The 26,856-nt window shown below is 43.1% G+C and overlaps 1 protein-coding gene across 1 annotated transcript in view; it reads right to left on the bottom strand.

Annotated features, from left to right (window-relative positions):
- Positions 1–5,082: 5,082 nt before the first annotated feature.
- Positions 5,083–26,856, bottom strand: part of Glp2r (glucagon like peptide 2 receptor) — a 77,971-nt gene continuing 56,197 nt past the window's right edge. Inside the window, exons 10-13 of the mRNA XM_076870967.1 lie at positions 24,946–25,034; positions 16,684–16,822; positions 7,243–7,284; positions 5,083–5,409 (exon numbers count right to left, since the gene is read on the bottom strand). Of these exons, the coding sequence (XP_076727082.1) occupies positions 5,083–5,409; positions 7,243–7,284; positions 16,684–16,822; positions 24,946–25,034 (597 nt within the window). The remainder of the gene's footprint in view (positions 5,410–7,242; positions 7,285–16,683; positions 16,823–24,945; positions 25,035–26,856) is intronic.

Here is a 26,856-nt window from a genome sequence, read left to right as displayed (position 1 = left end):
GTCTCCATGCTGGCAAAATGTTTACCAGCAGATCCTGGCCTACTCCCTCATGGTTCCAATTTCAGCAGACAAGAGAACATCTCTTTTTGTTGAGAGCCCCAACCAAAGTCCCAGGATTGCATCACACCGCCTCTGACTGTTTCTCTGCTTGTCTCAGATCCAATACCTGGTGCCTAGAGGGTGGCATTTCCCGCTTGGCCAAGCCTACTTTTGTGTGTACCCCTGGAGCTAAAGATGAAGTCAGAGAACTCCAAATCCATTGGCCAAGAGTGGGAGATGTGTGGTTTCCAAGAGGAAAATTGGGATGTTATAAAAAAAAATTATAGAAGGTTGTAAAAATAGATGTGCACTCTACAGATGTTGGGGAGATCCTGCTTTCTCATATACATGTGAACTGAAGGACGGACATGAATTATTATCTTACTAAGAACAATAATAACTGCCCTGGCCCAGACTCTGGACTCCACCTGCTCACAGGATCCCAGCTCCTTGTGCAGTGCTCCCTTTTTATTTGCTTGTTTGTTTCTGGTACCTGGGATTGAACCCAGGGGTACTTCACCACAGAGCCACATCTCCAGCCCTTTTTATTTTTTACTTTGAGACCGGGTCTTGCTAAGTTGCCTAGGGCCTCCCTAAGTTGCTGAGGCTGGTTTTGAACTTGCAATCCTCCTGCCTCAGCCTCTTGAGCCTCTGGGATTATAGGCGTGCACCACCTTTCACAAAATCCCTTGGATATTTCTTAACATCCCCAGAAGATCTTTACCACAGATTCACCAACAAGTCCCTCGGTGCCAAGTGCCATTGCTTCCCCAGGCACCAGATTTCCCACCACCTGGTGTGCTTAATAGGTGTTCATCTGCCAGGGAGTCTTCTGGGTTACAGTCTGTTGAAAGGTCCCTGTAGAGAACGACATGTGTCATGGAGTGGCTCTGGTCACTAACTCCTAGAAGCAATTATAGATCTGTCTGCAACTTCTTTTCTCTCACCAGGCTCCAGCACTGTTGTAGGAACCAGGAGGTGACAGGTCCCATGCTGCTGCCCACTCCATCCCTGTTTCTGTCCCTTGGTAGTTATGCAAATCTATCCAGATAATCTATCCAGGTAGTTATGCAAATCTATCTCAGGCCCTTAGGTTGTAGCTGGGAGGATGGCCCTTAAAAAAAAAAAAAAAAAAAAAACACAAAATTGGGCCAACCACATCAAAGGTGGCTATCTCTTAGAGTTGTGAGAATCAGCTGAATATGTACTTCCAGAAGAATTTCTGAGTTCTAGATGCAACACAGGTGGGAGACTTGATATGAGTTTGTTTGGACTTGAGCAAGGGATTTTCAGATTCCAGGAAAGACTCTTCCATTCCGCCTCAGCCAGTGTTAACCTTGGTCATGTATAAAAACCACTCAAGTGGCTTTGATACCCAAAGCACAGGCAATGAAAGAAAAAATCATTGATAAACCTCACCAAAATTTAAAGCTTTTGCACATAAAAAAGGACACTCTCAAGAAAGCACAAAGACATCCCACAGGATGAGAAAAATATTTCCAAATAATATATCTGATAAGGGATAATATGCAGAATATTTAAAGAACTTCTACAACTCCACAACAAAAGCAAACCATCCAATTTTTTTATATGTGCAAAAATTAGAGTAAATATTTTTCTAAAGAAGACACAAAATTAACCAATAAGCAATCACATGAAAGATGCTCATCATCATTAATCATCGAGTAAAGGCAAGTCAAAACTGTAATGGGATAACATTTCACAGCCGTTACAGTGGCTACAAGTTTTCAAAAATGGAAAATAAATGTCAGTGGGGATGTGGATTGCTGGTGGGAATGTTAAATGGTGCAAGTGATGTGGAAAATCATTTGGCGGCTTCCCACTCTGTTAACCAGCAGCATCAGCAGCAGATCTAGGAATTCCACCTCTAGGTATACCCCCAAATTTGAAAGCAGGAACTCAGATATACATCTCTATCAAGAGCAGCATTATTCACAATAGCTGGAAGGTGGATACCCAGCATGTGGTATAGCCACACACTGAAACAGTATTCAGCAGTGAAAAGAAACCGCGGCCTGACACACGCTACAGTGTGAATGAATCTTGGAAGCCAATTACAGATTGTTTCATGGTTCCAATTATATGATTTATCTAGACTAGGCAAATACAGACACAGGAAGAAGAAAGTTCTCCAGAAGGAGGGGAAATGGGAAGATATTTTTTTCACGGGGACAGAGTTTCAGATTGTAAAGGTGAAAAGATTCTGGAGATGGAGACTGGGGATGGTTGCCTAACAATGTGAATGTACTGAATACCCTGAGCCCCATGCTTAAAAATGGTTAAAATGACAAATTTTATATTTTATATTATCTATATTTTACCATAATAAAAAATCACTTAGAAATTAGTATATATATAATAATTTCTAAATTATTATATATAATGCATATATAATAATTCTAGATTTGAATTGCAGATGAAGGAGGTCCCAGGGGACTTCCACATGTGTATGCACACACACACACACACACACACACACACATATATATATATGTATATATATATATCTCGCCAAGGTCAATTTGAACCAATTCAGCCCAAATCTCCAGAGCCAGACCTGGCCATTGATCTCTTAAAAGTTTCCCAAAGGGGATTGTCCTGCCAGGACTGGGAGCACTAGACTGGACCTTCCAGTCAACAAGCATACTGAATGACGTTGGGGTGATCTAGAAAGGGGATTTTCCCTTTTGACCTCTAACCTCCACTTCTGACCCCTCCCCCTCTGCCAACCCCTTTGGGTGCTTCAAATAAAGTGCCCTCTGGTCGCCCACTAAATGCCACAGCCTTTCCCCCGCCACTTCTGCTCAGAAACAGGGCACCAGATTCTCCGAGCATTGGGAGAGACTTTCAGCTCCAGTGGGAAACGAATGCAGAAGAGTGGACAAAAATGCAAATCATTTAAATAAACTTGCTTTAATCATTCGCAGAGCAAGAGCAAGCAGTGCGGGTAGACCACGGCATTGTGCAGGGAGGAGCGGAGGACATATTTACAAAGGCTTTGGAAGAAAAATGTTTCTCCTATTGGTGGCAGGATCCTGGATAACTTACTCCTGGAAACATCCAATGCTCCCTGAGGATGTTCCATCCTGTCTCTCTTGACCGATGTGTGTAGAGCACCTGCTCTGAATGCGCTCCAGGCTGGGGACTTGATGGGAATTAAAAGCTGATTGGCTAAGGAGCCCAGGCAGGGACATTTGCAGAGAAGGGAAAACTATGTGTTTTAATAATTGAACTATGGATATTCTGGACACTGGAAAATAAACCTTTGCTTCATTATGCACTTGCCTAATACCTCCATTTCTACTCCCATCCTGGAAGCCAGGAATGAGAGCAGTATAAAATTTAAGGGGGCAGACAAAGTCTCCATAGTTGAGTTAAGTAATACTTCAATGCAATCATTTAAAAATCAAAATTAGTGTTAGAAAGTCCCAGATCAACAAAATGTCAACATTTCAGATAAAGTCAAGGTCAGAACTTACATTCACAGGAGTTGGATTCCCTAGCCTTGCTGGCCCTTGTGCCAATAAAACTTTATTTTAACAAACGCCCCATGGGCTATACTTCCACGTGAAGATGATTTGATTGTCTGAAATTCAAATGTAGTAGTGTATCATGTATTTTTATTTGTTAAACCCGGTAACCCCACTTCAGAAGTCTCACCAGGCACTCCCCATGATGGTGTTCAGTTCCACAGCAACATGCCCCACCCCCACACACATACTTTATACACACCATGTGAGCGACACTTCTGGACATCAGCACAATGTGTCCAGAGACTTTTCCTCACTTGGTCTTCATTCACCATCTGGCCTTGTAGTTTCAGACCACTGAGCCTGAACTCAACTTCCTGTCTCTCCTGGCCCCCATAGATTAGGTTCCCATCAGCAGAACAGGCTCCACAGTGACAGCCAATGCAGAGCCCTGGGCCTCTCAGCTCTCTGTGTCACTCACCACATATCCAAGATTCAACTAGTCCTTTTGCTTTACCTGGGTCCCCTCTGACTTTCAGCATCCATCTGGGGAGGAGAATCCTTATCAGTAGGGACTGGGATCAGGAAGAATAGCAATAAGCCCCCCAGAGCAGGAGGCCTGGCCACTAAGGCATCCATTGGCACAGCAAATATGGAAAGGCATTTCCAGCCCCAATGTAGAGCATGTCAGAAAACCAGGTGGAGCCAGAAAGGATGGAAGAAAACCAGGGGAGATATTCAGAAGGTCCCTGGGAACTGGGATCAATTGTCTTGAGGAGAGCTGGGATTATAACAGCTCAAGTGGAACTTGTGCTGATCACAGAGGGAGAAGTGAGAGAGAAATTGGGAGGCAAGACTCTACAGACGAGAAAGAGGAAAGAATCAAGGAGGAAGTGAAGTCTGGGGGCCAACAGGGGCTCATACCAAGGAGGGCAGGTGCATCCCAGCTGAACTGTGGATGCAGAATGCTTCACTTCACCCTGCTAGAGGCCATGCCTGGGGTCTTCTGGCGCTCTCTCCCCCTGCCCAGTATTTTCCAAGAGTGAACTTGCATCTGAATTACCTGGGATGCTTTGCTAGCTCCATTCCTGACTATCCTCACTCTTTTAGAATCTCAGTGATGAGCCTAGGATTCAGCATTTAAAAAGCTTCCTGGGGGGGCAGGGGTTCCTATGCACCCTAAACCCAATCCCAAGTGCTATGAGGAGAAAAGAAAGAGATACTGACTAGACTCCTTTTTTTTAAAACAAGAGAATTCTCTTCTCTTCATCCTGGGGTTCTTCTGTTCACTTGAATTCTGGGCCAAGCCCCAGGGACTGGTGGTCATTCTGGGAAATACACCAGTGGGGATAACTAGGGTGACAAGGACAGGCAGAAGCTGTGAGCATTACACAGCTTCATGTATGCAAAGTTTGAAGAACCTGAAGACTGACTTCATACTGAGTGGGCATAGTGTACAGGGAAAGAATGATCTGCTCCAAGCAACGTCCATCCTGCATCATCCCCAGCTTTCCTGGGAGTCCCCCAGATTGCAGATCTGGAGTCCACCGTGCTAGATCTCACTCTCTTCCAGAATCTCCTCCATGGTGTTGGCCAGGGTGAAGTCCCCCTCACTGCTCTCCGACAGGCTGCTGCCACGGGGCCAGGCTGTGTGGCCCCGGTGAGGATGGGCACCCAGCTCCCCCCGGCCCCGTGTGGCCAGGTGTGAGCCGTCAGGAGAGGTCTTCAGCTTCCGAAGCGTCTCGCCACCATCTCCATCTGAGAGATTCTTGGGACATTTCCCCAGGAACCGGAAGTTCTTCCCCAGGACCCAGGCTCCACAGCCTGAGTGGTTGTCGAGCAAGAAGCGGGCCCAGAACTTCCGCAGTTCAGCCTTCACCTGTCAGGTGAGACCAAGGTAAGGTTATAGTCTTGGGAGCATTTACTCATGTGTTCATTCAGCAAAAAAAATATTATTGAATGGATACTCCATGCTACCCTTGGGAAATTTACCTTCTACCTGGTGAAGAAACAAGACACATAAGCACAGCAGATGACAAATTCTATGAGACTATAACAGGACAACGTGGTAAGGAGTGTTACATGAAGACGACAGGAGACCATGGTTTTGCACTAAGCTCTTTGCCCTGGACCCCAACAGACTAGACTAAAAATCAAGATGGAGTCATCCCTCCTGAAGTTCCACCTCACCACAAGACTTATGTGCCCTTCAGGGGAGAGAGATTACAGTCCAGCTTTCTAAACAGACCAGGCTCAATGGGTCTGTTTGACAAAGTTCTCTCTGCCTTAACCCTTGCACAAAAAGTCAACCTGAGGTAATCTGATGTTAACCAGTTTTTTTTTTAACCACCCTGTCTACTCCTTATAAGGAAAATAACTTATGAAGACTGCTTTCTTCTGCCTTCCTCCATAAAATTAATGCCCTCTGCTCAGACCATTGACGCACTTATTCTATTTTATTGAATGAAATATTGCCCCCTTTTAGAATTGCAAATTAAGCCAAGTGAGGTCTTTAAACTAAATTGTTGCAATTTTTTGTCATTTGACAGGAGATTAAGAGCTTGAGATGTGGTGTTCAGAAGGGACTCTGTGTGGTGGTGTTTGAGCTGAAACCTGCCTGTTGAACAAGGAGCCCTTGCATGAAGCTATGGAAGCAGCAGCCCTGAGCAACCCAGAGGAGGGCCTCTGCTCTGGACAGCTTACACTCTAGTTGGAGGAGACAGAAACATACATTTAAACCTGCAGTGGAGGGAGGAGGGAAATACAAGGAGGCTTGAAATTTTACCAACTCCAAAAACAAATGAAAACCCCTGTTCTGCCCCTTCGCCCTTCAAGCCTTTCTCCAGGTGCTACGGTTTGATCTTGAATGTTCCCCAAAGGCTCATGTGTGGAAGATTTGGTCTCCAGCTTGTGGTGCTGTTGTGAACATGGTGACAACGTCAAAAGATACGGCCTGGTGGAAGGAAGTTGGTTCACTGGTGGAAGACCCCTGGAGTCTTCCACCAACCTTCCTTTCCCTTGCTCTCTCTCTGCTTCCTGAGCACCATGAAATCAGCAGCTCATTCCACCATGTACTCCTAGTATGATGTGCTGCCTTGTCACAGGCCCAAAGGCAAAGGGACTTGGCAACCTATGGGCTGAAACCTCTGCAACCATGAGCCAAAGTAAACCTTTCCTTATTGTTAAGTTGATCGTCTCAGATATTAGTTTATAGCCAACAGCAAGCTGCCCAGCATCAGGGAAACAGAAAAACTGGTTGGGGTCATGAAATCATATGAATAAAAATTATAGTTCCCAGATATTGAGCCTTTACTATCTGCTCGGCATGCCTGGGACATCACTATAAGGTAAGGACAGTTGTTATTTCCATTTTACACATGAGGAAACTGAGGCTAAGATGCAGTGACCTGTCTAACTCATAGAGCTCCTAAGTGGGTGAACCAAGGCTTGGATCCAGATTTTTGGATTCATGCTTATTTATGCTTATTTTCTTCATCATACTGTCACCCTAGCACAACTCCAGTTCTGAGCTTTCACACACCCATCATGACACCTTTTCCCATTTGTCTAAAGTGTCTTCTGTTCTCTCTCCTGGACGCTCACGGTACATGCTAGTCACTGTTACCCCATCACATACATAGAAACCTCTGAGGACAGTAGGATTCCAGCCCCAGCCTCATCAGATGTTGGGATGGCAACATGGAAAACATACCTCTCCATTGACAAAGCCGTACTGCAAGGCCACAAGGAACCCCTGGAACAAAAGGAAGATGTGTTGTGAACTTTGGGTAGATATGTCTAAAAATTACCAGCAAAGTCCAAGATAACCCCTGGAGAGGCATGCAACTACACTAACTAGAGTTAGTCATACTGGTGATGCTAACTTGGATTCTAAGGCATCTCCTCTAACTTTGGCATCTAACCACCCATACTAGCCTAGCTTTGGTGGTCATGGGTATTCATAGGTCAAAGATGATTAAATCCCCATAAAGCATTCAATTATATGAATACTAGACAGGCCACAATCCCATTTCTACTAGACCACGGTGGTCACTGGCTAATTTATTTTGACTGTCTCGCATTCTTTCCTTTTGGAATCTGACACTTTCCTATTCCTCAGGCCTCTAGCATGACTGTCAATCACATGGTTTCCACATTGTGGAATGGCAGTCATCTCAATAAGTGGCCCAAATTGGCCTGTGACCCAAGCAAGGTCAATCAGAGTTCTTTTCACTGGGAAAGGGGAGAGAGAGTCTAGAACTCTCTTCTCTTCATTTTCCATCTTGATAGACAATGTAAACCCAGAGATACTGTTAGAATCTTCCCAGCTCTGTGGAGAGAGCCCATCTAAGCATGAAACCAAGACAGACAAAAGCAGAGACCAGAGAGATGGTGAGAGTCTTATTTCTGATATTGCTTGGGAAACTGGATCCAGATGTCTGGTCCTAAATTTTTCATTTATCTAACATAACAAATATGCTTTTCTCTCCTCAAAATATTTCTTTCAGCCACATGGGCTTTCTAGATTCTTGGAGCTTGTCAAATTCATATACTAACTATCTATTGCTGTATAACATAGTGGATCAAAACTACAAAGATGTATCATTTCATACACACTCTACAGCCAAGAATCTGGTGGTGGGTTAGCTGAGTGTCCTGGCTCAGGGTCACTCTTAAGTTTCAGTCAAGATGCTGGTTGGAACTACAGTCATTTGAAGACTTGAATGGCTGCCAGAGTGGCTCACATACTGACAAGTTGCTTGCTGCTTTTTTTGATTGTAAAATTGTAGATTGTAATTGCACTCGGGATCATTATTTTTAAAACTGATGCACTTGGGCTGGGGATGTGGCTCAAGCTGTAACGCGCTCACCTGGCATGCACGGTTTGAGCCTCAGCACCACATAAAAATAAAAGATGTGTGTTCACTGAAAACTGAAAAATAAATTTAAAAAAATTCTCTCTCTCTCTTCTCTTTCTCTCTTAAAAAAAAAAGCTGATGCACAAATGTATCAATTAGAAATATTCTCAGTTGCAAGGTTAAACGTAATCATGATCACAGAAACAAAGAGGTAGAGTTTTTTCTCACACATAATAATAATGATTAATTCATTTATTAATATCCAAACAAACTTAAAGAATATGTTCCACTCCTCTGGACTTTGGAATCAGAAATATTTACATTCAGATTCCTATTCCCCACTCAGCTGGATGATGGTGGGTAAGGTGGATGTGCTTGTCAGTAGGAGGCTTCAGTCTCTCTCCACAAAGCTGCTTGAGTATCCTCCTAACATGGCAGCTGCTTGAGTATCCTCCTGACATGGCAGCTGATTGAGTATCCTACTGACATGGCAGCTGCTTGAGTATCCTCCTGACATGGCAGCTGCTTTCTCCCAGAGGGAGTGATCCAAGAGAACAAAGCAGAAACTGCAACCCATTTTATGACCTAATCTTAGAAGTCACACATCATCATGTCCACAATATCCTAATGTCACAGAGGTCAACTCTTTGCAATATGGAAGGAGACTTAAAAAAGGGCATGGAGAGCCATTGAAGGATATTTGGGGGCTGGCTACCACAGTTCACTTCTTCTCAAAGCCCTTCACACTTCCTGTTTTCTGGATGATTCTCCCTCAAACTTCTGCCTAACTAGCTGCTTAAAGTCAGATCTTAGCTCAAATATCACCAAAAAGAGGCCTTTCCAGGTCACCCAAGTCACTATCACAGTGGTCTATTTTATTCATTCTTAATACCAAGATTATATTGTAATTTATCTGATCGGTTATTATCCATCCCTCTCTGCTTCACTTGCAATCAGAGTAGCATCCTTATCTTGGATTTTCACTACCACACCCCAAGCACCTGAAACAATGCCTGGAGTTTAATAGGAACACACACACACACACACACACACACACACACACACACACACAAAATATTTGTTGAATGAAGAGTGAGTGAATGAATGAATGAATGGGTTGAGATCCATGACTCCATTAAGAGTTTTGCCTTGTACAATATCAAACCAATTCTGAAACGTGGAAAGATGGTTTCTTCTTTATTCTCCTCTTAGTTATTTAAAATTGTAGTCCCAAGGATTATAATGAAAAGACTATATATAGATTATCAAGTAATGGTATTTTCATTTACAAAACATTTGTCTTGGGGAAGTTTCAATAAGAGGATAATCTCTTGAATTTGGAAAATATTTCTGGGTTCACCCTATAACTGCCAAAAGTCTGGAATCAAAGATACTTTAGTTAATGTTTATTTCTGTTGATTCTGCAGACTTTGACACTTCCTGATTTTTTGAACAGCCATCTGTGAGAACCTACATACCCTGACTTTTCTTAATTGACATAAAGGCCTGTGGAATTTGGGCTAAGTGCCTGATATATTTAAGCTGGATTTATGTTTGGCACCCAAGTACTTGAATCTTTGTGGGAAGAATCTCACAAAATGCCAGAACTCAGCAGGAAATGACATATCTCCAACTAAAAGGTGAAGGTCTTGAAGACAGGATGATTCCTTTTATATCTCTTGATCATAATTAAGTTATTATCAAGGTTTTTCTGCTCTTCCTTTGGAAGCCTTTTTCAGTACATCCCTTTTGCAACCTGGCCAGGGATCTCCATGTTGGTCTTCACAATATCAGTAAAATGCTCAGATTCTGCCTACCCATGTGGAATTTTCCTTCTCTTATGTCCCTAGATATTTCATGACTATAGCTCCTACAAGGGAACATGGTGGTACTAATTAATCATTTCCACACACACAATCACATCAGAGGTTTACAGACACCCTGCATGGTTGGCAGGACAGGTGATACTCACCTCTGGGCACATGATATAAGAAGAACTAGATTTCAATATGCTAGAATTATTTTTTTTTTGAGGGGAGGGGTGGTTACCAGGGATTAAACTCAAGGCCACTCAACCAATGAGCCACATCCCCAGCCCTAATTTGTATTTTATTTAGAGACAGGGTCTCACTGAGTTGCTTAGCAACTTGCCTTTGGCTGAGGCTGGCTTTGAACTCACCATCCTCCTGTCTCAACCTCCCAAGCTGCTGGGATTACAGGTGTGTGCCATGGTGCCTGGCACCAGAATTCTTATAAACAAGTTGCCTACAACAGGATTCCAGTGACACATGTGTCTTTTCATTTCCTCGGGTTCTTTCTTCACTGTCTTAGGACCATCCTGGAGTATGATTCTCATTCTAGGTAAAGTGACTGCGAAGCCTAGATCACGTGGTTTTTTACTTCGTGTATCACCAGGGCTTGGCCATCTCTCCTTAGGTCCAGTGACAGCACAAGACTGGTGAAACTATTATAGTTTGAATACGAGGTGTCCCCTCAAAAGCTCTTGTGTTAATGCAGGAATGTTCCAAGGTGAAATTATTAGAATATGCAAGTTGCAACCTAATCAGTTCGTCCTGGTTTAAATGGACAGACTGGGGGTAACTGTAGGCAGGTGGGGTGTGGCTGGAGGAGATGAATCACAGGTACATGACTTGGAAGATTGTCTCTTCCCTACAGCCCCTTCCCCTTTCTCCCTCTGCTCCCTGGCTGCCATAAATGGAGTAGGGCTCCTCTATCATGCCCTTCCGCCATGTTGTTCTGCCCTCATCTTGAGCTCAGAGCAATGGAGTCATTTGTCTATGGACAGAGAACCTCTGAAACCCCAAGTAAACTTTTCCTCCTGAGTTGTCAGGTATTTTGATCACAGCGCTGAAAAGCTGACTAAAATATTTCCTTCTTCCGCCATCTTGGATCTGAAAGTCCACCTCTCTAGTGAAATTTCCATGCCAGTCATTGCAGTTTTTAACTCCAGAACTCCAGCAGTAAACCTTTGGAAGAGTGAAGAACCCTCCAAAGCAATAAGAAAAGGAAGCTCTTAGGGCTAATGCCTGTTCTTGCTGATTCCCAGGGTAGAGTCACTAAGATATAACCCACCAAATGGGCCCCCACCTGGATGCCTACCTATGATTTCACTGTACTCCATTGTGGAATGGAGGGGGATAGGGCCAGGGTGTTCAGAAGGTGAGAGACCTTTGCCCACACAGAAGCCCTCAAGGTGTGTTTTCCAGCTCAGTCCTTATACAAAACACCCTGCAGAATCACTCTGATTCCTCAAATTCCACACAATCATTAAAACTATTATTCTTGCTTTAAACCATGCAGTTTGGGGTGGTTCATTACATAGCAACAGATGACCAAACATCCCTTAAATCCAAGGAATGTGATAGGCTAGGTTTCTTTCTTAGAAATCTGTCCCACATAACTCCACATGAATTTTCTGGTCCTCAACTAGCCTTAGATATGTGAGATCATTTGATTAAGGGCTCACATTGATTGATCATGTCCTGGGGCTGGGGCCAGGGAAGGGCAGGGGTGAGAGGCCACCAAATACTACTGATATATAACAGCTGCAGGATTTGCCTCCCCCCCCCCTAATTTGGGATTAACTTTTAAAGAAGATTAAGGCCAAGCAGCACAGGAAACTCAAATTACTAAATCTTAGCTTTTGAAATCCCCCAAAAGATTGAAATAAATTAAACATGTTTTCATAATGAAAAAATAAAAATGTTGCTTAGTCTCAGTTCAAAGCTACAAACAAGAATTCAGCTCCAATGGGAGGGGAGAATAAAAACTTGTCAAACTGCCCAGACCACATCTCAGGCTCTGTCCCTCAGTCTTTGGTGAGCCAAGCACATTTTCTCTGCCCTGTGCATAGAATCTCAGCACCTGACCCTGTCTGGTGGCAAAGGCTTTAGGAATCTGGTCTAAGGAAATTGATGGGTCCTGGTGAGGATCCGCACGGGGCACCTGAGAGGCATTACAGTTTGGTGCTCATAGGCAGCATCTTAATTAACCTCTGGTTAAAATTCTCATCTTTGCCATGTGTTTTCTGAGTCTCAGTTCTTTTTTCTTTAAATGCATATAATAACTTCTTCAAAGATACATTGTGAAGATCAAGATAGAAAGTTTCATATTAAACAGATATTTTGTAACATACAATTTTAATCCCTTGGCTGGTATTTTTACTACATTTTTGGACTATTTTCCTAGTGTTTATTCCAAGGATTATAAAAATGAATTTCAACTGATTACAATCTATTTCACATTAACATTGACTTCATTCTAGTCAAATATAAAAATTTTCTTCAAAGTTGCTCCATTTATTCATTCCTCTCTAGTGTTATCATTCTCATTTTTACTAGATCTTAATGTGTTATCAACTAAATAACATAATTTACATTGTTATTTTATATAATCTTATGTATTTTACATCAGTTAAGAAAAATAACTATAAACTATGTAGTCTTTCATATTTTCATCCTTATTCACCTTTTCCAGTATTTTATTTCTTCATATGGATTTGAGTTAGTATATATTGTTATTTCCTTCCATTTTCAAAGGAAGAACTGCCTTTGAAACTTGTAGTAGTGTTTGCCAATGTTCTCTCAGTCTTTGTTTATCTGGAAATGATTTTATTTCACCTCCATCTTGAAACACAGTCTTGCTGGTCACAGAATTCTTGATTGACAAGTTTTGTTTTCCTTTCAGCATTTTCAGTGTGTCTTTCCACTGCCTTCCTGCCTTATTCTGTTGATGGTTTTGTTGGTTCTATTATGTAATGGGCCATTATTCTCCATCACCTTCAAGATTTTCTCTTTGTGTTTGGGTTTCCATGGTTTGACTGTAACATTTCCAGGTGCAAATCTCTTTGTCTTATGTTAGTTGGAGATCATTGAGCTTCCTGGATGTACAGATTAATATTTTCCATCAAATTTGGGAATTTTTCATCCATTATGTCTCCAATATTTTTTTTACCCCTTTCTATTTTTCTTGTCCTTCTAGAACTCTGATATATATATATATATATATATATATATATATATATATATATATATATATATATATAATGCTTGATCACATTCCATAAGTCTCCAAGGTGGTATTTTTTTTAAATATTTTTTTTAGTTGTAGGTGGACACAATGCTTTTATTTTTGTTTGTTTATTTTTGTGTGGTGCTGAGGATCAAACCCAGTGCCTCACCCACGCTAGGCGAGCGCTCTACCACTGAGCCACAACTCCAGCCCCACAGGTGGTATTTTTCTTCATTATGTTTTCCATCTGTTTGTCAGATTGGATAATCTCAACTGACCTATCTTCAAGTTCTATAATTCCTTCTTCCGCCACCTTGAATCTGAGAGTCCACCTTTCTAGTGAAATTTCCATGCCAGTAATTGCAGTTTTTAACTCCAGAACTTACATTTAGTTCTTATTTATAATTTCTCTCTTTCAGTAGAAATTTCTTTTATGGATAAATTATTGTCATCATACTTTTCCTTTAACACTTTAAACATGATTTCCTTTTACTATTTGAACATATTTGTAATGGCTCCTTTGACATTGTTGTCTGCTAATTCCAACATCTGGATCCCTCAAAGAGTTTCCATTGGCTGCTTTTTGTCCTGAATATGGACATCTCTTTTTTCTTTTGTACATCTCCCATTTCTTGTACATCTTTTTCTTTCTTTCTTTTTTTTTTTTTTTGGCCAAAGCTGGAAATATTTAATTTTTTTTTTTTTTTAGTTGTTGATATACCTTTATTATTTTTTTTTGAATATTTATTTTTTAGTTTTCGGCGGACACAACATTTTTTTTTTTTTTTTTTTAGGGGAGGGAGAGAGAGAGAGAGAGAGAGAGAATTTCCTCAATATTTATTTTTTTTAGTTATCGGCAGGCACAACATCCCTGTTTGTATGTGGTGCGGAGGATCGAACCCGGGCCGCACGCATGCCAGGCAAGAGCGCTACCACTTGAGCCACATCCCCAGCCACGACACAACATTTTTGTTTGTATGAACCTGGGCCGCATGCATGCCAGGCGAGCGCGCTACCGCTTGAGCTACATCCCCAGCCCATACCTCTGTTTTTAATTTATTAATATGTGGTGCTGAGGATCGAACCCAGTGCCTCACACATGCTAGGCAAGTGCTCTGTCACTGAGCCACAACCCCAGCTCCGGAAATTTTAGAAACTAGATTATAGCAATTCAAAATTCTGAGTCCACATGCTCCATCCCTGGTGTGGTTAATCTGTCTCCCCTGTGGCATATAACCACTGATATCTATGTTCATCTTTAAATTATGGGGTGTATGTGTATGGTGTGTGTGTGTGTACACGTGCCCGCGCGCGTGCGTGCGCATTTTATCTGCAGGACTGGTGTCCTGTGCTTGTTTAAAATAAACAGTTGGTTAGCCAATGATTGATCAAAATTATGCTCAACCATCTTGAGCCAGTAAGGCTCCAATAGCCTTTGCCAATGGAACTGCGTATTGCTGGGGGAACACATTCAAAGTTTATGAATGTATGAATTTATAGAATTTATGGCCTTTACTTTCTATCAGGCCCTCTCCTGTCTCCTCTGTGTGTGCAGGAGCTCATATTCAGACAGGGATGTGGGGATATACTTTCCGATCTATCTTGAATATGTGTGCATTCTTGTGCGTCTATACAACATTTAATTCCACCAGGGAGCTATGTGGGAGTTTAACAAGGCCTGCTATGGTGGTCTCATTTCTCAGACTTCCCTGTTAAATTGGTGGCTAGCCCACTAGTCCATTTCTTACCCTAAATAGGATTGTAACAGCAGGCTGTGACATTGTCCTTACCTGGTCCCTTGCCACGGAGATCACCACTGTATTTGGCAATGCCTAGGCCTGTGAGATTTTTCTGCTTTCTGATCCAAATCAAGTCAGCCCCCTTATGCAGTGAAGCTGCTAATTTTCATTAGAACTTCCTAACTGATGGTGCAGGGGGTGGAGAACAAAAGCAGTCACAGCCCCAAATGACTTAGATTCCCACTGTTCTTAGTTCAGTAATCTTTCTTGAATAAAACCTTGTCAATCTTTTCTATGCCTTTGGTTAATTTCTTGTATCCTAAAATGATTGCTATTGACAGTTGTCAACTTTTATTGACAACTGAGAGAATTTGTTAAACTCCTTTCTCCTCCCTTCCAGCAAGTCCTGCTTCTACATGAGCATTTAAAGTTTACTAATTCTAAGTTCATTACTGTTTGGGGGACTTCTGCTCTGTCCATGCTGCTAGTTAGCACTTCCTATTGCATTAGTGGCCTTTACGAAGGAGCCATGTCTCCCCACATTCATGTCCCTGTGCAGTCCCCTCCTCTTCCTCCTAGGCTGGATCTATGACTTGCTTTAAAGAGCAGAATGCAGAAGAAACATCAAGGTGTCAGTTCCAGACACAGGCATTGAAAAACCTAGCAGCTTCAGTTTTTTTGCTCTTGAAGACCCTGAACTGCCACATAAGAAGTTCAGTTACTCTGGAAAGACCACAAGAAGAGTGCAAAGTGAGAGGCCCTAAGACCCTATGGAAATCAGCAAGGTAGTTAGAGGTGGGAAATGAGGCCCCAGAAATTTGACAAATAAGGCCAGCCCCAGTTTGAGCCCCTACCTATGTGTGAACAAACCATCATAGAATCTCCAGCCCCCCACAGGCTCACAGGAGCAAAGGTTAGCCATGCTACCATGTCCCACCTGGATTTTGGACTCCCAGCATCATGAGAGGAAAAACCATGATGGTCATCTTAAGTTACTAAGTCATACATAGTGTAAGTAATGGATGACCAAAATATTCAGATAACTTAATGACAGTCAGCCTCTGGTTTCTCATTTCCTCCCGTACACATCTGTCAGGCTCAAGAACCTTCCAGTGTGTGGACCTATGACTCCTTTACCCAAGTTGTATTATGTCCCAGGTCCCCGTCACCTGAAGCACAGACAAGGATCATTTTGCATGCTGTTCTGCAGAGAACCCAGCAAAAAATAGGCCCTTAATAAAAGGCTTCATGTTGACACACTCAGCTAGTATGATCATGAGTCACACTACCTATTACAGCCAGGAACGAGCCCTGTTCCTTTCTGAGTCTCTGAATCACGCTGTCAGAATCAAGCAACACCTCCCATCTGCACGCCTTTCTCATGCCAAGGGTCCTCACCAATAAAGCCTGCTCGTGCTAGAAATATGTTTTCATCCAGGGATCTCTCTTCATTCTGAGCCCATTTAGATCCCATGCATTTTATTTTCTCCCAAGCCAAGGAATCCTGGTCAGACTCCTACTTACGTGGAAGGAGCTCAATGTCAGTTGAACGAAGAGTCGTATGAGTTTTGAAAATCCTTGGATTTGGTCGTCAGTGATGAAAGAGAAGAGGATCTCGTGGACACCCAATAAAGGAATGAGGACCAGTGTTGATTTTGCCAGTCTGCAAATGACAAGCAAATAACAGTCATGAGGGCCACCCTGGGACTCAACCGCATTTCCTGCTCTTTGGTGTCTGTCTTTATCGTCTTGATGAATAGTTGATTTTCCAGTTGGTCTCTTTGACTACACATTTAATGCTTGAGGGTCTTATTTACTGTTGCATTCCCTTCACCTGGTAGATGCTCAGGAAATATGAATGCAATGAATGCACGATTGGATAACTCCTCCCGTATAGGTTTGTCATATGCATACAGATATTAATGTTTTAACTGAGAGGTAGATAGTCATGCAAGTAGCTGCCATGCCCAGACCCCACACCTCCCAGGTTTGGCAGTTTTCCTATTACATGGCTAACAGATGTGTCTCTCTCTCTTTTTCTACTCAGATCTTTCCATGTCAGGACTTTAAATGGCAGCCTGAGAATGGAGAGAAAATGAGTTGCTCGGGATCACAAAACCTAAATGTCAAATCCCAGCCTGGAAGTGGTGGGGGTCTCTGACTTAACCTCAGGCCCTGCAAATCTGAGCTGCACTTTGCCATCAGCCCTCAGGCAGCCCTCGACCCTGCCAGGACCACAGGAAATGAAAACCTGATCCTCCTCATAAAAAGTGCTGTGTGGAGGTTTGCTGCTGTATACAGTCTACACCAAAAAAAGACAAACATTCCTTTGTACCACCCACGTGTAAAGTGCACAGCTGGGGCCCAAACACGCCAAACTGGTGAGTCCCAAATGTGGCTGACTAGTAAAATTCCTTACAGAGCTTTTAAAATATTTCCAGTGGGCCCTCCAAATAGGCTGGGTTCTGCATTGGTAGATTCAACCAACTGTGGGTGGAAATTTTTCCTTTTTAATTTATCTATACCAAACACAAACATTTTCTTTTTTTCTCTAAACAATTAGTCTCTAAACAATACAGTATTGTAACTATTGATATACCATTGGCATTGTTTTAGGTATCAAAAACAATCTAGAGATGGTTTCAAGTATTTGGGAAGATGGGCGAGTGGCAAATACATCATTCTCATATAAGGAAACTGAGCATCTGTGGATTTAGTATCATGGGGATCCTGGAACCAAACTTGCATGAAGACCAAGGATGCTGTGGTACCCATAAGCTTCCTGGGATTGTGTCAACTCCCTGAATCCAAACCTCTGGAGGTTGGGTCCTGAGACAGTGAATTTTAAAGAAATTCCTATAGGATTCTGATACATAGCTAAGTTTGAGGATGACTGCTTTTTTTTTTTTTTTTTTTTTTTTTTTTTTTTTTTTTTTTTACTATTGAGCTGTTTCCAGATTTGAAACTAACCCCATTAGCAAAGGTGACTCATATTCAGGATACGAACAAAGCTATTGTCTAATTTGCGTTGGGAAAAAAAAAAAGAGAGACCAATTGCAATGTGTTTTTAGCCCAAGTCACTTCTCCACACCCCCGGAGGTAGAGATGTAGACACTCGAGAGTGTCATCAACAGTTTACAAGCAGTTCTTCAGGAAGGCTGAACTCCATCCAAGTTTACTAGAATCCTGTATCTGAGACCCATTCAGTGTCATCAATGAAACAAAAAAACTTTCACTATATGCCCTTAAAGGAGGTAGTGACAGAAGAGGGGAATAGGAGCCACCATGCAGGAGTGACTCCACCCATCCACATGGGCTTTGTGTCCCTGACCCTTGACCTTCAGGGGAGGCCCCTGAGACGGGGATGAGTTGCAGGTCCCGGTCATGCGGTTCTCCCGAGTGGAACTCAGATGTACTCCCATCCCCATTCCCAGCCAGCAAGGAGTCTCTCTGCCAGGCACAGTAACTTGTTCCCAAGGAGAGAATATTTTAAGAGCTTTCCTCCTTTTCCTACTCCTGCTCCTTCTCCTCACTCCTCTTCTCCTTTTCCTTCTTGTGCTGGGGATTGAACCCAGACCTTACGCATTCTAAGCCTGAACTCTATCATTGATCAATATCCACAGAGCCTAAGGGTTTGGGTTTTGTTTTTGTTTTGTCTTATTTTCTTAATTTGCAGGAGTGTTTTAAAAACCCTCTGTGTCAAAGGTTGCAAAATGGTGATTATAGGTTGGAAATGATTTGCAGACAGTTTTGCTTAAATGATTTTTTTTTTCTTTAAAGCTATTGGAAACATCGCTAAGGAGATTGCAAAGTAAAGATGTTCAGATTTTTATCTCAATTGGTTCTGGCTGGTTTGTGGCCCTCCATTTAGAGGGAACCTGTGATCTTCAGCCCCCTCTGAGCCTGGACTGCTCACTTATGACCTTATTTGGCCTTTGCCCGTGTCTGAATCTGTGACCCTTGCTCTGGGCTATCTGGGTTTTAATCACACATACTCACATGCTTCCTGTGGATCATGTCTTACTATGAACTTATTCTGGGGCCATGTTATGGCTTTAGGTGTTTTTCAAAAATAAACTCTATATTTTGAAATAATTTTAGATTTATAGAAAAGTTGCAAACGTAGTACAGAGTTGCCAATACCCTTCCTTCAGTTTCTGTTTCTGTTAAATGATACATGGTCACAACACACCTGTCAAACTCAGGGAGTCAACATGGGAATATCACTAGTAGCTAAATTGCACTTTATTTGGATTCCACTGTTTTTCCACCTAATGTCCTTCTCACCTTCCAGGATCCCACCCTGCAGTTAGCATGGAGTGACTGTTACTGAAGAATCATATTTTGGGGTCATTTGAGTCACTATCACTCCTCTGGATGGAAGCAAGAAGGGATTTTCCACTACTCACGTTCTTCTAACTTCTCCTTAGATGAAAGTACTATTTGTGACCCAGCTCAGATGAAAACCCATAAATAGTCAAAGCAGCGTACCCCTATGGATTGTTGTGTGTACACTTATTTTTCATCCATAACCATTTGTTTATTTAACCAGTACAGTTTATTGTAGTCGTTTAACTATTCAACAAATATTTACTGCATATCGACTCTGGGCACATGAGCGGGTACACTGGGAGTGGAAGAGTTGAAGATGAAGGTGGCAGTGTGCAGGGCCAGCTCTTGGATCTGGGTTCAAATACCCGTGTCATCAATTACTCTCAATGTGCACTTGGGCAAATTATTTCACTTCTCTGTTAGTTTCCTCATCTGTAAAAAGAGGATTTTACTAATAACAGCATCCAACAGGGTCATCATAAGGATTAAGCCAATAACATGGGGTAAACCCCCAGAATAAATAATATCTAATCATAATAAATGATCAATAAATTTTTAAAGAAGGCATCACTGCCTTTAGGTTGCTATAGCTTTGGTGATTTTGATCACTTTTATTTCCATCTGTGATGTGTTTAGTCTGTAGTTGCTGATGGGGCTCAGAACTTGCTTCTTCAAAATACGGTAACTAGACTGTTTTAAGCTGAAAATTTTTGAGAAAATTACAGAAGCAGGAACATCACTCTTCAATCTCTCCTCTACTTCTCCCCTAAAATCAGCTCAAAAACCTACAAAGGGGACCTGGGGTTGTGGCTCAGGGGTAGAGCGCTTGCCTACCATGTGTGAGGTAGTGGGTTTAAATCTCAGCACCACATAAAAATAAATAAATAAAATACCTACAACTGAAAAAAATTAAAAAAAAAAACCCACAAAGAATTTCCTGAACTGCCCCTGATAAAGATTCAAAGGCCCTCCTTTGAGAGATGCCCTCCTTGCACCCCCAGGGAAGGAACATCCTCATCTCTGAAGACTCCGAAGACTCTGAACCCACAAGTCTTGGTTAGTTCCCCCAGGTTAGTGCCATCTGGTCACACCCCTTCTGTCCACTGCTATTTCTCCATAACTCTCCATTCACTATCAGACCTGACCTAAAAATGTGTAACTTCAATCATTTCTTGGGGTCTTCATTTCCTCATGAAAGTTCCTGGGTCACATAAAACTTCGACATAAGTTTGCATGCCCTTGACCCTGTTAATCTTGTCAGTTTGACTTTCAGACCCCCAGCCAGGGACCTCTAAGAAGATGGAGCAAAAAAACCTTTTTCTCCCTCAAATTGCCTACCAGGAAGTCCTTTGGGGAAGCACTCTGGGTCTTAGCATGTTAAAAATGACCCTCTTTTATACATTCATTAGGCATTCGATCCTCCTGCATCCTATGGAAGGTTAGGATTGTTCCTCTGTGAAAAGAGAACCGTCTCCTGGGAACCACGAAGAATAGAGGACTTGGGAAGCTAAGTGTCTGCTGGTCCCTGTCCACATTCCAAGAACATCCTTAGCCTTGCTGCTAGCCCTAAAGTTCCTCCTTCGTGCTTGACTCTCTGCTCTCCTACTCCAAAAACACAAAGTTGGGACGTCTTCTGTTTCCTTTGCTTGATGGTGGAAGCCCAGGTTCAAGGGCTAAGAATACAGAAGATTCTCCAGCTCCTAGCAACCCGCCTTTTTGGCAGGGCCTACATGTGTTTAATTCAAACTTTCCTAAAATATACTCCTGGAGGGGAGCCAGATCTTGAACATTACATTCCAAACGTTTTCAAAATCTCAGAGTTGGAGGGAGCCTGTACCTACCAGAATTTGGATGAAATGCACTGGGCCCATGAGAGGGCTTTCAGGGAATACAAACATGGAAGGGAGACGTGGAAGAGGAGCAAGCTTTCAACACGGGAGAGGGCAGGGGGAGACAGGCAAGCTGACAACTTACGGGGGGTGACAGTAGGCAGCCCCTTCCAGAGCTTGGAAATGAGGAAACTAGCACTATTTCCCGAGAGCAAAGTGACAAATGAGCTCACAGTTTTTTTTTTGCCGTGGGATTCTCTAGCCCAGGGAACAAAAATAGCATGGGTGTGTCCTGACAGATAGGTTCCTAATTTTTTGCTAAAATAAAAGAAGCATAAACGAATCAATTAAATTAGACTCTCCATGAAAAATTAAATAAGTTGTCCACATGGCCATCTCATGTTGCCCTCTTCCTCACTGAAAATGGCAGTAAAAATTACAAAGGAGGATGTTTTGGCTACTCATCCTGCTCTCCTCTGTGGAGGGCACACTGGCTCCCGAGAATGAACCACATTCTCAACAGGTAGATGGTGCAATGAGCCAGGGAGGTTTCTCAGGTGTCCTTCAATCTCTCCGCTTTGACCACACTCTCCCCAAGCAACATTCTGGATTTCTGAGAGACATCGTAAGGCATGTGTGCACTACAAAGGAATGCCCGACCCCATCCCCACCTTCCACAGACATTAAAAATGAATAATAGGTTGGGTGTGGTGGCACAAACATGCCCATAATCCCAGCAACTCTGGAGGCTAAGGAAGGAGGATTGCAAGTTCAAGGCCAGCCTCAGTAACTTAGTGAAACCCTGTCTCAAAACAAAAAACAAAAAGGGCTAGGGATGTAGCTCAGTGGTAGAGTCCCTCCTGGGTTCAATCCCCTGGACAGAGGAGGAGGAGGAAAAGGAGGAGGAGGAGTAGGAGGAGGAGGAGGAGGGAAAGGAGGAGGAGGAGGAGGGGACTACAAGGAACAGAGAAGGAGAACTTGTCACCTAGTTTATGTACATGGACTTCTTGTAAGTTCAGAGGGCATCAGCCAACCATTCAGGAATACAGAGAGGTCCACTGTACGGTCTATGGGTAGTGGCAAGCTCACCAAGGTGAGGCCTCTGATCCTGAAAGGCCTTTGGGTAGATATGTGCCCAGGTTCCCTTTCTCTAGCTTTTTCCTTGAACAAAGATAGGGAGAGGGGGAAAAAAAAGAAATTTCCAGACAGAATGTATATGTCAGACAGGGTTACTCTTTCTACCCTCCAACCATCCATTCTGGATCATTGCTCAGCCATAAAGGTTCCCCAAAGTCTTGATTTATACTTCCCCGGATCAATGGCTACCAAGTGAGTATGCACACCCCAGGCTTATGCAGGCTGACTTCTTTAATACTGGAAGAAAATATAATCATAGAAGATAATAGGAGTTCTTTGTATATTAATATTTATCTATCATTGTGTATTTTCTGTTTTTTATGTATAAGGTATGTATTAGTTCATTAGACTATATATATATATATATATATATATATATATATATATATATATATTATACACACACACACACACACACACACACACACATATATATATGTATATGATGAGGCACATGCTCAAAATTTCTTTACTGATCAAGATGCATGATGCATGATCAAAAAGCTTAGAAACCACTATCTTGGATAACTCTAGAAAAGGGGGACTCTGGAAAAGAAAAAAAACCAGGCTTTATAGAAACACCATTCAGTATACCTAAGCAGAAAATTCCATGTGTTATTTCACTATAGTATCTCATCAGAGGTCCCCTATTCTGGCTGTGTATCTGAATCCCCTGGGGAATCCACAGGAAGTCTATATGGCAGGGTTCTGTCCCATACCCCTTGAGTCAGTACTGGAGCTCATGAGGCTGTGCTTTGAGCTGGCTCTCAGGAAATGCTTAAAAGTAGTCAGAGCAGAAAGATATTGTAGAGGGTCACTGAGGATCTGGAACCTGGGGAAGATCCCAGGGGTGCCTGGTGGACTTTAGGGACACAAAGCAGCAGGGGCTTGGGCTCAGAGTCCTTTGGAATTCACCTGACCCCTGATTCTGCCTCCTGGGAGTATTCACCTCTGCCCAGCTTCTGGGTACCCTGCTTGTCCCTGCATCCAGAAGACTTCTCTGCTTGAGTGGACCAGGAGCTCAATCCTCAGAGTGGTGAGAGGCTGAGCCTTGGGAAAGGGGCCAAGGAGGCTGCTCGGCCACTTGGAGGCCCGACTAGAGGCGCCAAGAGAGACAGTGCAACTCCCCAGGGCCCAGGCCAGGCCAGTTCCCCAGGGTTAAGGGTTTCTGCAAAATATTTGAGTGAAAGCCTCAACCAGCAGCTCTAGTATATATTTGCCCATTCCTAAACTGGGTATGTTTACCCTTCGCGATGTCGTGGAGCAGGGATTGGGGGATGATAGGATGTGAGGTCTGGATCCTGAGCAAATGCTGCTCGCCACCTCTGATTAGGTGAGCCGTCTAACTGAATCACATAGGCTCACGCTCAAAATTTCTTTACTGATCAAGATACATGATCAGAAAGCGTAGACACCCCTGTCTTGGATAACCCTGGAAAAGGGGGACCCGGAAAAGAAAACAAAGAGGCTTTATAAAAGCCTCCTTGAATTGACATAATAGGCAGGAGACGGATCTGCCTCAACACTCCCATTTTATACACCAAAAACAGGCCAAGGGGGGCTGACGCCCTTGCCTAAGGCCAGTCAGTGAGTCTGGGGTTGTGGGCAGCTCTCTATCCCCCACCACCTGTCGCATGCTCCACCCCAAGGCCCCAGTTCTTAATGAAGTAGCACGCAGGCGCCTCAAAGATGGGGTCCACGTTGTATTTACCTCTTGTTCCAGTTGGAGACATTCATTAAATGTTTGTCAGATAAATGGAAAGACCACCTTCTGGCACCTGGCTCAGCCTGAGAAAGAGTGAGGTGCAGGGCTGGGTCCCTCTTCACCCCTCCCACCTCCTCTAGCCTGCTGTGTGGACTGAAGCCCCTACTTCAGAGCCATCACTTGGGTTAGGACACCCCTTCCTTGACAGCCCCAGCTGACATCACTGGCCACATCCAAAGGAAAGGATAACTAGGAAAAGAGCAATGCAGATCTCAGTAATGTGCCATCTAATCTATGACGAACAAGGACAGCTGTTGCAAGAGAAAGCAGGAGAGATACAGTAAAGTCAAGTCACAGAAAAAGCAATTGTACGAGGAACGTATTTCCTTAGACTCTGAAGTTTGTGGTCTTACCTCTCAAGGTCTCAAAAATACTCAAATCTCAGATTCTGAGTTATGAGTGTATCTTCTGTTCTATGGCCTCAAAGCTTCCAAGGAAAGCAACTACCAAAGTTCCCTTTGTACCAGGTTTTTCCTCCTCCATAAGTCACTCAAACTTAGGGACACTTTACAGTCTTGTACTGGGGGGTCAGAAGGTCTTCCTCCTTGCAGGTCCCTCCCACATGCTCTATGACACTATTTTCAGAAGGACTCTCCCTGACTCACCTCAGCAGACAAATATCCTAATGCAACTTTTTCTGACCTTCCCAGGCACATTAGGCAACACCACCTGAAGGATTCAAAATAACCTTGGACTTTTGAACACCGACCGCAGGCCACTCACCTGTATTTATAATCTCTGAAGCACATTTGATGAGCTTTCAGCTTAGAAATGAGAAGCCTGAGAATTTTCAGGAAGATGAAGAAATTAACCTTGAAAAAAAAAAAAACCAGACGTGGGTAAGTAAAGGTGTGCTCCATAATGCTGTGACTATTGAGGACAACTGGACGGGGCCATCCACCCCTCATCCACATAAACCAGGGACAATGTGGCAGTTGGTTGGTTGCAATAATTACTTAATCTCCACTGCTCCAAAGGCCATCTGATCTGAAGGTCTAGAAGGGATTTCAGGAGTATCATTTAATTATTCTTCTGCTTGGTGAGGCCCATAGCTAAAGCCATCCAAGGTGGACATTTTCTTCATTATCATGAGCATCATCATCATCATCAACAACATTTATTGAGTACTTACGAGGCCAGGATTTGGGCTAAGAACTTTCCATGGATTATTTTATTTAATCTTCATAACAACTCCTAAAGTAGCTACAACTATTTTTATCCCCATAATCCAACAAGAAAACAGAGGCACAGAGGAGAGGAGTATAATTTTTAAGGTTGTGCAGCTAGTCAGTGACTGAACTGTTGCTTCAGCTCATATCTATCTGATAATAACCTTCCCTCCATTTAAACAGAATGCCACACTGCTGCTCATCTGTAAGAACCCCAGCCTATCTGGGTATGGTGGCACATGCCTATAATCTCAGCTATTTGGAAGGTTGAGGCAGGAGGATCACAAGTTTGAGGCCAGTCTCAGTACCTTTGTGAGAACCTGTCTCAAAATAATTTTTACTTATTTGTTTACTTATTTACTCATTTATTGTTGTTGTTATACTATACTGGGATTGAACACAGGGGCACTCTACCACTAAGCTACATCCCCAACCTTTTTTATTTATTTTTTTTTTTTGAAGCAGGATCTCACTAAATTGCTCAGACTGGCCTCCAACTTAGGATCCTTCTTCCTCAGCCTCAAGTTGCTGGGATCACAGCTCAAAAATAAATTTTAAAAAGGGTTGGGGATGTAGCTCAGAGGTACAGCACTTGCTTACCATGTGTGAAGCCCTGGATTCAATCCCTAGCTCTGCAAAAACAATAACAGCCACAGAGAAAAACAAAAGCAAAACAAGACTCTAGTCCTGTTGGTGTCTAAGTTGAGGTCCTGCTGCCACATAAGGTTCACCGGTCAGAATATCTTCCCCACTCCATAGAACACTTTTCTTAACTGTCCTAGATGGGACACATCCAGCCCTCTGTTGTCCACCTTGGTAGAAGAGGTAAGATATACCCACAAATTCCTTGACACTTCTCCTTTCAAACGTCCCCTCCTCCATGTGAGCTAAATTTAATGACTTCTGTGTAATGATGCAAGAGGAAGTGATGGTAGGTAACTGTAGGGCCCTCAAAAGAATGGTTTCCCCTGAAACACCTGCTGGGGGAAGCCAGCTACCGGGTTGTGTAGGCCCCAAGACAGCCCATGGAAATGCAGAGAGACCCACACTGGAGAATGGCATCCCTTGGCCACCAACCAGCGCCATTTGTCAGTGGTGTGTGTTCACCTCTTGGAGCCAGTCCTCCACTCCATCCTTAGGACAGCTCATGAGCCTCCTGGAGGTGCAGAAGAGCAAGTGGTTGAGGATGTACTGAGTGTGGGCTTGGACAGCGAAGAGGAGGCTAGAGAGGGAGAGAGGACCAACTGACCGTTGGTCCTGCTAAGGAGTTTGAGCTTTTTTTTTTTTTTTTTTTTTCCTGAAAGCAATGGAGAGCCAGTGATAAATTCAAAGCAGGCAAGTGACCTGGTCAGATTCGTGCTTCGGCATTTCAGAAAGGTCATTTTGGCATCCGTGTGGAGAATGGATTGGATGGGGACAAGATCGGAGGAGGCCACCAGATGGGAGGCAGTTTCAGAGTTCCCGG

This window comes from Callospermophilus lateralis, chromosome 11, assembly GCF_048772815.1.
Source record: "Callospermophilus lateralis isolate mCalLat2 chromosome 11, mCalLat2.hap1, whole genome shotgun sequence".
Classification (NCBI taxonomy): domain Eukaryota; kingdom Metazoa; phylum Chordata; class Mammalia; order Rodentia; family Sciuridae; genus Callospermophilus; species Callospermophilus lateralis.
Note: the sequence above shows the minus strand (reverse complement) of the source record. Positions and strands in the feature narration are given on the sequence as shown.